General features: G+C 38.7%; 1 protein-coding gene across 1 annotated transcript in view; it reads right to left on the reverse strand.

Moving 5' to 3' along the window:
• PIP5K1B (phosphatidylinositol-4-phosphate 5-kinase, type I, beta) overlaps window positions 1-12,856 on the reverse strand; it is a 77,304-nt gene extending 64,448 nt beyond the window's left edge. Inside the window, exon 1 of the mRNA XM_009887713.1 lies at window positions 12,788-12,856. Coding sequence (XP_009886015.1) covers window positions 12,788-12,856 — 69 coding nt within the window. The remainder of the gene's footprint in view (window positions 1-12,787) is intronic.
• Between the last annotated feature and the right edge of the window lie 745 nt (window positions 12,857-13,601).

Here is a 13,601-nt window from a genome sequence, read left to right on the forward strand (position 1 = left end):
AAGAGGGCTATCAGGAAGGGAGTATCTCCCCTTGGCATGTTGTACCGTCACCAGTTTGAAGATATCATTTTGGTGCCTGTTTTAAGGTTTTATCTCCCACCCACCAAACAAGCAAGAGTATCAGTGGAAGCCAAGAACACCAGAATTTTCATGGGCAGAACTACTTCAGCACTTGAAAAACATTTCAGGGGTGCGAATTACATAAGAAAGGGTTCAAGTGCACAAAACTACTCGTTATAGTTCTCAGAACAGCATATGCTAGAGTGACTGCTTATTTTTAGAAAAGACAGAGATGTGTAGCTCCTAAAAATTAAGACTGCACGCCAAGCAGAACTTGCACTTGCATAACAGTTCAGAACAGGCAATTTGGTGGGAACAAACAACGCTACCATTCTTAGACCGCAACTTTGACTATTAAAAAGATTTGGCTTTGTACCATAAGAAGATTCACATTTTTCTTTCCTTGAAAGGCCTCTATTCATGAATGATTAATGCCCAACAAAAGCAGTAATTATGTAACTTTGATCAAACCAATATACAAACAAATACAGTTTCTGCTTCATAGCTGGATGCCCATCTTGTTCACTGCCACAGCAAGGGACTATGTCTGAAAGAGCAGCAGATAGCACAGTACTGTATTATATAAATGACAGAGGATAAGCCATTTCTGAAAAAAAAAAAAAAAAAAAAAAAAAAAAAGGCAGGTAACCTGGCAATGTGATTTTAAGTGAAGAACTCTGGATGAAAAAGAACTCTGGATCAACTTTCACACTCACAAACAATTTCTGTAGGAATTCTGCAAATTCAAAAGAAGTCCTACAGTCTCTGGAGGGCAGAACGGAAGGCCTTCTACTAGTATGGTGAAGATCTTACCTACAAGGTTACCTTCTTGTTAGTTTTCACTCCTATTCAGGAGTGCCATTATTTCTGCAGCAACCACAGCAATGTGTTTAAGGGAAAAGCAATGTTATGAAATCATTCAGGATACTTTAATAACTGTATTGAAAACAAATTGATAGCAGTCACAGCATGCTGAGGACAATTGCTGGCCCAAAGTCAATTGTTTGTGAACCACTGTTAAAAGTTAACCCCAACAAAGGCTGGTCACGAAATACCTCCTTAGCAAATAACAAGTTTTTGTTTTCACAAGCCTTAAAACAAAACCAAAACAAACCTTGGAATTTGTCTCAATATAAATACTTGCCTTGGTCTAACTACTTTATTATTATTGTTTTGTGATTATGAACGGAATCCAAGGAAGAGATAAAAATGCTGCTCCTCAGGCCTTAGGGGAAATGTTTTTGATTCATCCATTTTATTACCACGAAAATATATTTATTGGAATCAACAAATGCAAACGGAAAAATTGAACTCTCTCACACATTTCTCCTTTACTCAGGCACCTCTTTTGATGTCCGTGAAGGGAGCAAAATCTAGTTTCAAACCTAAGGCCCTCATTTCTTTCAATTATTCTTGAATGCTTTCCTGCTGCAAAACAAGCAATAAAATTCAGCAACCTTCTGTGTCACAAGTTCTCTCTTTTAGAGGCTGAAACAATTTTTTCTTCCTATTAGCCTCATGCAGAGGTTCAGAAAGTGGCCTGAGTCCATGTGTCAGCTGTAACTGTACAGCTGACAGTGTACAGTGACTGTACAGTGACTCTTGGATCATTTAACCTATATCAACACCTTCTGAAGCTCCAAGAAACAGAAGGATGAGAATAATCAGCAGGATAAACAACTTCTGCTGATGAATTTTAGACTATGGAACTAACCGGATTTGTAGCAAGTAGTGCACACTGTGAACTACATGTATTTGCTACCTAAAGGGGCACAACATAGCAAAAGTTTTACCATCCTCCTTTTTCTGATTAGGGTATTACTGTGTACTGCACAGGTGCTTTGGTGGGTTTTGTACACAATGAAGACAGAAACTCACAAAAATGTTGCCAGTTTCAGACTGAACTACCTTTTATTGGCTCTGATACTGTGAATGCTAACATGCCAGGCCAGGATCTGTCCTCCTGGGCAACATATAACAGCATAAACTTGAATGGGTGTAGGCACACCACCTCATCTCTCTCAGACCAGCCAAGGTCTTACCGACTTACAGTGATCTTTACTTCTAATGCTGCCGTTGAATAGGACACGCCTGCTCTTTCCCCTGCAGCCCCCAAAATCTATGCATTGGTACTCTTCCCACTGTGCCAGCAACAGCTTCTCTGTCTCTAGCCTCAGTTTCCTCATTCACATAAGCACTAATGTTAACCACTCAGATGAATTAAAAAAAAATCACACTGTCACACCATAAAACAAATTGGATAGAGCTTACGGTTTTCTTTCTACTGGCTGCAGGAGGATAAGCGAAGTCTGAACTAGCAAAAAGCCTGCCTCCTCAAAATTGATCTGTCATCAGCTCCTGAACACATCTCAATGGACATGGAGTTTGTGCTAGCTCAGTGCTTCGTGCCATACGGCCAGCACACTCTGGCCTTGGTAGTGAGACCCCTGGATTTCTCCTCAGTCCACAACCAGAATGAGGTAGTCTCTTCCCACTGTAGCTTTTCAACAAAAGTTAGTTCAGGAGAAAAAAGAAAGACTTTCACACAAATTCAGGTTAAACTGTACCTTATACAGATACTGTTAAGGAAAGCATGAAACTGTATGATTAAGTATAATGTAAATTACAATCCCTGCAGCCACACAAACTGAGAAATTGCCCATTCCCTGTACTACTGACCCTGACTGCCAGTATTTCAAAGCAGGTAGGTACATTTGTCTTCCACCTACCACCAGTTGCCTTTAAACGAGAACAGATCAGCAAATGGAAAAGAGCTGCATTTCAGGAAGAGATGTACTGGGGATAAAGTGCTTCAGAAGTCCCACAATTTCTAAACCGTTGAGACAAAAAGCCTCCCAGACAGACTCTGCTAGATCCAGCTTCACATTCATTGAATGGGATCACCCTCCCTCTTCATATTGCTCTGTATCCAAGTAATAGATTAGCAAATAATAGAGGAGCTTATTGTAATGACTTTGTTATTTTCACCTCAAGCTACAAAATTCCTTCAGTGTATCTCATAATGCTTAGGTAATTCCACCCTTGGTGTTCCCATGTTTTTTATTTTAGTCAGTCTGCCTTGATGTCCACAATATGAACACACTCAAAATGAAACTCAATTCTTCCTTCTGTCTACTGCCTCTCCACAATGTCATCTCTGCATATAAAAGCTTAAATTAGCTTCATTCTGATGAAACATACCTTTGCCCCTTTTTGTCAAAAGCAACTATATATTTTCGCAATATTTATTGTACGGCACTGCTGAAAGGCCTGTAAAGATGAAAAATTATATGCAGAGTCAAAAAGCATAACAACAGGTTACAGGATGAAAACAGAACATAACACAGAACACAGACAGTTAGGTATATGGAGTATCTGCATCACCAGTAAATATTCTAGCACTCGATGTGCTGTCTCATGAATTACTGTTATTTACAGATGGATCTTTCACTCAGTCTACATCACTCCAAGCTGAAATCCTTTTCCTGAGTAGCAAAATAAATGAGAACTTAAATCTTTTCAAATCAGGTATTAAGTTTGCGCATGATCCCACAAACATACTAAGTAGGATTTTAACATTGCTTTTCCTAAAGATAATCACTTTCAGGCTAGTTCTGTAAAATTAACATTTTTTATTTTCATAAAAGAAAGGTGTTAATCAGACATTGTTAATCTATGTAAAGGTAGTTTACATTCAGATAACAAAAAAAATCAACTGAACTGGAGCTATTTAACAAGAGTATAAGCTGGGGACAAGGCTATTGAAAGGATTGGAAAACTCTGTTCTTAAAAAAAAAAGAAAAAAAAATCCAGGGATGACAAAAATATAGGTGTTATAGTTCCAGAAAGTATATTATACATTATTCAATAATTATTTCCATTAGAGTGCGAAGGTTGTAAATAGCTGGCAAACCTAACTAACCACTGATGCAACAGTAACAGATTGGTTCTGAGTACACAGTGCACAAAGACTTCATATATGGTAAATAGGTTTATTCTTTTAAACAAGTCTTCTTATATTTTCTCCACATTTATATGGGACTATTAATGACAGAAAACAAATCATTTAACAAACCATGAGCAGAGAGGAAGTGAGCCAGGTGCAGGCTTCATTTAATTTTATAGAAGTTCCCTCCTACTGTCCCTCACAAAATTATATTCCCATTCCTCTTTTAACCCTCAGTTGTTCTTTGCCAGGTCTTGATGCATTCCCCACAAGCAGCTCATGAAAAATGTAACCCTAACATTCTTGCCTTCTTTAAAAGCAGACATCCTAGGGATGTCCTTAAGGACTGCGTGGATGTAAACTTTGTCCTTGTTTATCTGTTCCCTCTTTTTATAACACATTTTATCACAGCTAAAGTTCAGCCTATGAACTTTCTGGTGCAAAGATGGCCATTCTTCCAGAAGACATCTGCCTTATTGCAGGTGCTATAAAGCAATGAAAAAAGAAAAGGAACTCTGCCTCAGTAACTCCACCTCATTATCACTCTGGAAGGCAAGATGATGTTTGCTTTCTTTTACCCTCTGTATTACTATCATTCAAACAGGTTTTAAAATCTGCATAATGAAATGGTAGAGATACCTAGTTATCACAGTTCTGTGTAAGAGACAGGGAGAAAAAGGCATGTGAGCTGAAGCAACCACTGATTAACTGCTCTGCAGCCATGCTTCCCACAACACAGCTGTCATTAGTTAATTTCTTTCTACTACTGTCTGTGGAGAAGCCTGCTCTCACCTCCCAAACCAGCCCACTGTGCTGCTTGGGGGGACTTAACTGGACTGGCATAGAATAGCTGCCTTCCTGCAAGCAGCCTTCTCAGTGAAGTTAAAAAAAAAAAACAATAAATGAAATCCACAGGGTCTCACTTGGTCAAAATGATTCAAGCCACATAGGTTAGGCCAGATGTGAACTTGCTACTACAAGTAAGCATTTGTTCTTCAATTATACTGGTTACCATAAGTAGCAGGAATCCACACACACTATCACTCCCATGCAAACACAGTTTCTCTTTTCCAGACTCCTGAAAAGATACTAAGCCTCCATAAATTGTGCAAACCCTTAAGCCAAACCACCTGAGAAGACTGCCTGTTGAAAAACAGTATGTCTTCTTCAAGGAACATTTAAAAAGAGCCCTCTTTGAACATTAGGAAGTTGCAATTAGATTCAAGATGTACGTGTGGTTATTGCCTAGTCTGCTGCTTCTGCACTACAGCTCTCTCATCTTTGAGTGCCTGCTGTGCTTACAGTCCCATTGAAACAACACTTCTGGCAGCTGCTTCTGCTGAAGCTTCTGGAGGTGGCTACTCCATCTCAGCATGCTCTCTGCAGCTGCCACATTTGAGCTACCAATTTCATTTTACATTAAATCACAAACAGGGACATAAAAACAGTTAGTAGAAAATCCCACTGACTGAACAAGTTTTTCTGTTTCTCCACAACTTGCAATCATTGGTTACTACAGCCACGGTTCTCCTTCAGTCTTCCTTCAGTTCACACTGTTTTTCTCTCTATCAACTGTTTGCCCAGCTGCTGCAGGTCGCACTTCATGGAGCTGGCCTTCTGCCCACCACCTTCACCTCCAGATCTTGCTGCTGGGGAGGGTGGGTAGGATCTGACGGTGGGTGAATGGTTATTACTAAGTTATTATTTCTTCCTACAGGACAAAATTACCTTAGTGCCGCTCGTCTGCTTTTCAAGAAGTAGCTGTGACCTCCAGAAGAAAACTCTACCCAAGCTTTTTCTTAAAATAAGGCCATCTATAACTCAAAATAACCAGAAAGACAGACAGGTATTTATTTGTGCAATGCAGATATAATTAGAAATGGTACCATAGACCTAGAAAAATAAAGGTCTGCAGGAAAGAGTAGAAATATCCAGGATGTATCTCTCCTTTCAGAAAGATGAAATTATACTGGTCTATGCCATGTTCTTTTGTCTTTCTTTTTCTTGGCAACATAGAGTGATGCCTCAGTACAAACTAATGCAGTGCTACATGCTGCTTTATGTAGTGTTGGCTGTGCTTTCTAAATTACACATATCAATAGCTGTGCTATTAAAATATAAGCAGTAGATCTTATCTTTTTCTGGCATGCTATGCTGACTGTTAGCGTAAATGCTAGATCATTAAACAAGTGCAACTGGTAATATTGTATCTTTTTTTTTTTCCTCTTTATGTAATTACTATTCAGAGTTTGTGAAAGTAGTTTTCTTGTAGTTCTTTGAGTAATTTTAACAACTTTATTGGGACGCTTTCCCAGGAAGCAGTTAAGACATCCACACATTACATTCTTCCAGCTCAACTGCTATCAGAATGATTTTCTGACCCAAGAGCAATCTGATCTCCCTTCATTTTCCAAAATTGGATTCAGGTGACTCCATGGCTTTCAATTTATTTTTTCTTCATTTCAAAACGTTTATGCCAAAGTTTCAGGAGTAGCTATGAATCCAACCACTGTGGTTCTTTTCTCTCTCTCTCTCTCTGAGAAAAAGAATTTGAGACCTGTAAGTTTGGTACCAGATGCTGCTCCATGCAAAGCCACTAAAGACAGTCATTTCAGTATCTCTGCAAGAGGTACAAAGTGCTCAAAAGTCTGCCATTAAAAACATAAGTTCCAGTGCAGCAAAAACTCCAGTAGCTAAGTTCCAATGTACATGTTTGCAAGCTCTAACAATAGGTAGTTGTTTCCTTTATTCAGGCAAATTCCCTTTGCTCCTGGGCAAAATGACTCACACTTATGATAAGCAGTTTTGAACAGGTTACGTAAAGTGCTTGTAATATGCTAGGCAAAAGATCCCCAAGATATGTAATAATGAGAAACAAAGTCTAATTGTATGCACATGTGGCAGCCTTCAGATTACAAATAGAGATTTTGGTAATCTAGTAGCAGGTTTCCACAACGAGTTTACTATATATATCTGCTTTGTTTTCTGGTGTGATTTTCTTCTACACTTTTAATGGGCTTTGACAGACCTGTCTGTGGGGCCCCACTCTTGCCACCATCCTAGTACTAAGCATCAGGATGCTACTGATATCTGTTTTGTCAGGAAGCAGATTTAGGGACTACTGTGTGACTGATGACATCACAATGCAAAAGCTGCATATGTGTCAGCAGCTCCTCACATCAAAGTCTGCAAAGTATTGGGAGGAAATGAAAAAAAGTGGCTATTGCATACATACAGATTTCAGTGACAAGACTTTGATGGATATCCAAGAGAAGCTGCAGTCTGGTGACTGCACTTTGTTGCTAGGCTCCCTTGCTACTTTGCTTAGGATCTCAGACATAAAATGGAGCAAATACCCACAGCCTCTTCCCCACCCCCACCCCCTTTACCTGTTTATCTCTTTCTGAAAAAGACACCTATACCAAAAAAAAAAAAAAAATCCAAACCCAAACCAACCAACAGCATCCTAGCCTCAAAGAGCTGGCCACAGTTTGCACAATTTAAGATTTCTTTGATTTCTTTTTCTGATAACTTTGATTCAAAGTTATTTGAATCCTCTACCTTAAAAGCTGCACTGAACATATACCTATGAAGTTTCTTTTCCATTACCTAAGTTCTTTGATTAGTGACTTAAATTTTTTACGTGATATTCACACTGTAAATTTAGCAACATCTTGATATTTACATATACACAGAAAACCCAAGAGGAGTTTCAGAGATTATAACGCTTGTAGCAAATGACTGCAGCGGAATGGCCCTATAGACCTACCCTAAATAACACCATTTTAAAGAGATGATATGCAATGGAAGGTTGTAGCTTTCCAAAGAAAAGAAGAACAACCAGAAAGTTGTGTTCTATCATCTCACAAGGACTTTGACTGAATAATATTAGACAATTAAAAGCCAAACGAGTATTTATATCAGATTGCAGCAGCAGAAAAACTAAAAGCTAAACAAAAAAATTAAAAATTAGAGCTGAATGAAGAAGCATGATTCATAATAGAAACTGTGCCACTGTCTTAGTCCAGTTATGCATTTCAGGGTCTGAGAGAATGTTGTAGCAATGCTTGTGCAAGGCCTTGCACAAGGTTTTAGTAATGTAAGACATTTTCTTGGAGTTCCAAGGTGTTTACATTAATGCAGCTGGTAAGACGGATTTTCTTCTGCCATGGAAGTGGGCCAAAACTTGACTATTGTAGGAAACAGAAAAAAAGCAAATTTAATTAATTCAGATAAAGATGCTACCAACCTCTACCTTAGCTGAGCTGAACAAAATCACAAAGAAAATATTGGAACAATCTAAAGTCCCAGAAATGCAACTGAGAGGCCTAAAGATTACTTATTATTCTGGAAAGCTTTGTCATGGATGAACTCAGATATGCTCTCCTGGAGAAAGCTCGTTTTTTTCCGACTGGGATAAACTTTACAACAATGAAAAACGGCCATTACTACAGACGTTTGCAATATACGGATAGGTCTTACAACTAATCTACATAGACTCATTACACATGTGGAACGTATTGCTACTACACAACAAAGATACTAGAGGTCAAAAATAAACTTTTCCATTATAAACAAGATTCCTTTTTCCCTCCAGGATGAACAGACAAGTAATCCCTTTGGGAAGTCTCCCAAGGCCAAACTACGTTAAAGAGTTAGAGCAGGCCAAAATACACTGATGCATATGCATAGAGAAAGGGCAAGAACATTTTGAGGATTGCCCATTTTCACCAGTGAATGACGCAGATGCTTTTTCTTAGCATAGAGCTACAAATTAATTTATGACAGCTAACTAGTCCTCATCCCTGAGATGCACTAGATGACAACGTCACCCTCAGCAGTGCATACCCCAACAGCATGAACAGCATGCAAAAGGCAGAATTACAGAATGAAGAGGGAACAACAGAAGAGGCAAGCGGATTAAGGAGTCTTAGTTCCCACTCATTCTCCACCTGCTGCAGCAACTCAGTCCCATATCACTAGCTGCAACTGCAGCTGTATGTACTTTCTACACTAACTAGTGCAGTATCTACATCATCCACTCCGAAGCCTTCAGAAGTAAGGGAGAGTGAACCATAAGGAAAAGAATGTGAAGGCTTTCTACATGCTCCAGTGGAAAATTGTTTTTCTTCAAACAGCTGTTCAAAATAATTTGTTTTCTGATGGAAATGGGTTTTAGTAACCCATCATTCATCTCTATATCAATGGGACAGGTTGCATTGGCTAAGGTAAGCAGCTTCATTTACATTAGATAAACCACCTATATCTCCAATACAAAACCAGTATTTTTTTTACACTTGTGTAAAACAGATTGATTAAAAAAATGGAGTATTTGCAATTATGTTCTTTAATTTTCCCCCAGGTTTCTCTTACGAGACAATTCACAGTTCTTAATAAGGGATATTTACACTTCCAGGTCAAGCAACTAAAACACTGCTTGATCTATATTATTAGTTATGCTTATTGCCCATTGGATCTGGCACCAGGAAAATACTTCTAAACCCAAGACATTTATTTAATTTTCTCCTATGGATCATTGGAATTTACATCACAAAACATTTTCCATGCATCACTTTTCCCATCTGTATGTAATTTTTATATATATATGAGACTAAAGTTACACAGACATGATATTATGAAAGATGAATGGACACAAGGCACAGTTAAGCAGAATGCAAGATTTTTTAAAACAAAAGCTCTCTTGCTTTTCAGATCAGATTGTGGATTGCTCCCCCTCACCCCCCACTCCATGAAGGAAAATGTAACCTTTTCAGCAGGGCAGTATCAGTGCATCCCTTATCCCCAGAGATTTAATTTTATTTTAGGCATTATAGACATTCCAGCATGCATCAGAGTGTCATGTACTTTTTGTCACAAAGTAACTGCAGATCCTGAATCAGCAAGCCCCTTTGCAATTGCTGGGAAAGGATGAAGAGGCACACTGACATTTTGTTCTGTGAGAAGATAAAGAGCCCAAGGAAGGTGTTAAAGTTAAGACTAAACCACACAGCTCATCAAAGCGTTACTATCATCAAGTCCTTATGTAGAAGCAGTGGGTCCCACAACAGGAGATGATGGCAGGATGACATTAACTCTTCCTCCACTAATCTCTCTGCTTTGCAAGGGTGACCTTTTACCTGGGGTGGGGTTGCGACTGAAACTGTCATCACATGTCAGGATGATTATCTCCCAGAACTATCACTAGAAATCCCTTGAATTACCCACATGATACTTGATGTGACAAAAGTTTTCTACTGTCTACGTTTCTGAACTACATGTTAGTTACTCATTCTCCTTCCAGCTATACTATTGCTCCATTGAAACCCTCCATGCCCACACCTCATGACACAACTTCTTTGTCTACCAGACCTTTTCAGGGGAGCGCAACACTGGTAAAAATATTCCAGGTCAAAGATACACACCAGTACCACAGGTACCATGCCACAGTGTCCTTTATAAACTTACTCAATCCCATCTTAACAGCATTTACAAGCTACCCTTGTGCTATATGTTAGAGGCTAAAGCAGAGCAGGGTTAAAATCAGAACTGCCACAATTCAAGACAAAGTACTGTCCTTTGCTTTTCTAAGCTGAACAGCACAAGCTTCTTCACCTTTATTATGCTGTTTTGTTGTTTTGTTTTTTATAAAAAAAAGGTGGAAGTGAAGCCTCTGAGCGATGTGAATGGGTTAGCAAGCATGGTCTGACCTCAGAACTACATGAGTACCTCGCCTAAGAGTTTCCATAGAGATGAAGGGCAGTGGTAGACGGGAACAAAAACCGCTCAAGTAGCTGAAAAAGCACCATCTGAGGAAACAAGCTCAGCCCCAGCCCAGATTTCTGGAGGAAGTGGCACAGGAAGTCACAGGACAGAACTGCAAGTATTTTCCAGCCAAGCAAACCAAGTGCAACAACACATGACTGGATAACTGTAAATGCAGTACCTGTATAAAACAGTGAAGAAAAGTGATGTGGGCAACAAAAGACAGGCAGGTATTAATTGTAAACAAAACTTCAACAGAACAAGATCTCCTTGTGAAAGTTACCTAAAAATATCGAATTAAATGGGAAATGGCGCAAAATGCCTCTGTCAAACACAGGTCCTGCCAGGCTCACCCTGTAACCGACTTCCTAGACATATGCAGTTGATTCCTCTAGACTTCTGTAAAAAGTATGAAACAATGTTGCATGGAATATTTGGAGAAGGCAAGAATTAACAGAAAGTGCAAGTTTTGCAAGGAATTTGGCTTATGTGGAGAGATACATTGTTAAAAGCAAAAGCATCAGGCAAAGACATGCTACCAGTAAACCCTGCATGGATAAAGTGTGGGGTCAAAATTTATTAATTTTTTTATTAACATTATCACAAACAGCAGGAGCATAATGGTAGCATTTGGTGGTAACACTAAACTATGGAGCATGTAAAACACAGGATCCTGAACATGGAACAACTGAGGATGTAAGAATAAGAGAAGGAATTAAACTGGCATAAGATACAAATACAGATAAGTGTTGGTTCAGGGAAAAGGGCAGAATTTGGAGATCACTGTGATCTCTCAATGTGATGTGGTTGTGAATTCTAGGCTTTGTCAGATATGTATTTCCAGTAAACACACAGAAGAATTTATGCCATGGCAGAAGTCTTCACAAGGCTTCCTCTGGAATATTATGAATTTAGAGCTGAACAGGAACTGAGACTAGCATGTAGGATGACCAGGGGGAATGGAAACTCACCTGTGGTGGGACTACCAGGATTTGTCTTGTCTAGCCTAGCAATATAAAACAGCAAAAGTGTCCACCTCAGACACTGGACTTTCTTCCTCTCTTATACTAAGTGTCAAGAACAATTTAGACTTCAATATTTTAAAGTCATAAACTGGGAGACTGAACACAACATATATCTAAGAAGAAAAAAAAAACATTTTCTCAAACATTATTTCCTTTAATTCCTGAGAAAATTATCTGGACTGTTAAAGCCACCCAGATACTGAAAATGTAATTGCCAACAAAAAGCTCAGAAAGGAAAACCCGTAACCCATGATATGTACTGGAGGAGCATGTGGATCTCTGTACTAGCTTACAGAAATTATGAAAAAAAAATAAAAAAATCATCACTTCTTTGAGGTGATCTGTCAAGAAAATGATCAAATCTGGCAGCTAACAATTCGGTTGTGTATAGAAAAATGTTATCAACAGTGCTAGGTGGACCTAAATAATGCTGGTCCCAGACAATCAGCGACAGAAAAACAAAACCAAATCCAGTATCAGTTACTGTTACAACATCTAAATAGCCCTATGCTGCTATTGTTGATGAATGCTCCAACATTAAATATATCTTCTCTTAAAAAATATTTCTCTTTTAAAAAATAAAGCAAACAAAAAGTGTACTGTTTGGCAAAGCATTAAGGAGGTGGTAGGGTAGGTTTGTAGTCCAGACACATCACAAAAGCATTCAAAGCATTTGGGAACTTACTGTACTAAATTTCTGACAACAGTGTTTATGCCCAGAGGTGTAACTGTTGCTAAGAGCAAAGAATTTCCATCAATCTAGCAAGAGTGTATACTTTGAAGCTGTACTGAAAAGCTTTCAGTCAGCTCTGCAGTGGGTAGAAATGTCTTACGATTTCAGAGAAGAAATAAAGTACTTTCAGAAAAATCAATGGAACGTGTTTTCTTTGTTCTTGTATTTAGCCAGCTCTGAAATTTGTTTCACTCATAGCAGGTTTGAATTCCCAATAAGAAGGGAAAAACTTGCAATGAAAAGGTTGTAAGTCTTATTTACCTTTTTATATGTTTTCTCTTCATTTGGCTTTCCAGCAGTAACATCTCCATTCTCGGTAACAGACGACATCTAATAACAGAAGCTTAAGTTATAAAAAAAAGTAGTTGCTTTAGAAAAGGAAGTGTTCAGAAAACATCATACAATTTGTTATCCACTTGTTGCTAAATTCAAACTTTTTAGTGGACAGCAGGTCACCAAGATCAGTGACTTATCTAGGATATTCCTAGAAGGATTTTCCAGGCAGACTAAAAGGACAGCACTTCCCCAGGAATATGTCAAACATATGAATGATTCTACACAGCCCTTTATTTCTTTTTCCCCAGATCAGCATGCAGGTCTGCAGGAAGACGTTGCAATGAAATCTTGCTCCTCACTAGACTACATGAGATGATCTTGAAAGGTACAATGATGGGCAAAACTATGAAGCTAGTGAGCCAGGTGTGCAGTGGCATGTCTCAGAGGTACAAGGCCTTCGGCTGCAGTGACACACTGTATCTCCTAAAAGGAGCAAGCACTTATTTGAGATTGTATCTTACCATGGCTGTAAAGCAATGCTAGGTCATGAATAAACCACTAAGTTAGAGATCACTTGATTCACACGCTCTAAGTGTGGCCGCCACAGTGAATAAAATAAAAAGCTACAAGGATGCATTTTAAAATCATTCTAGATTTTGCCAACACTTTCACAATGGAAGTATACATACCCTTACAAAAAACACGACAAGTCATCTGGAGCTGAGAGCGAAGATCAAGCCATCCATTGGTGTTGTTAATGTTTTCCAGAACCTATTACAAGAAAAACCTGTTATCCCTA

Source organism: Charadrius vociferus, unplaced genomic scaffold (genome assembly GCF_000708025.1).
Source record: "Charadrius vociferus isolate BGI_N301 unplaced genomic scaffold, ASM70802v2 scaffold286, whole genome shotgun sequence".
Classification (NCBI taxonomy): Eukaryota; Metazoa; Chordata; class Aves; order Charadriiformes; family Charadriidae; genus Charadrius; species Charadrius vociferus.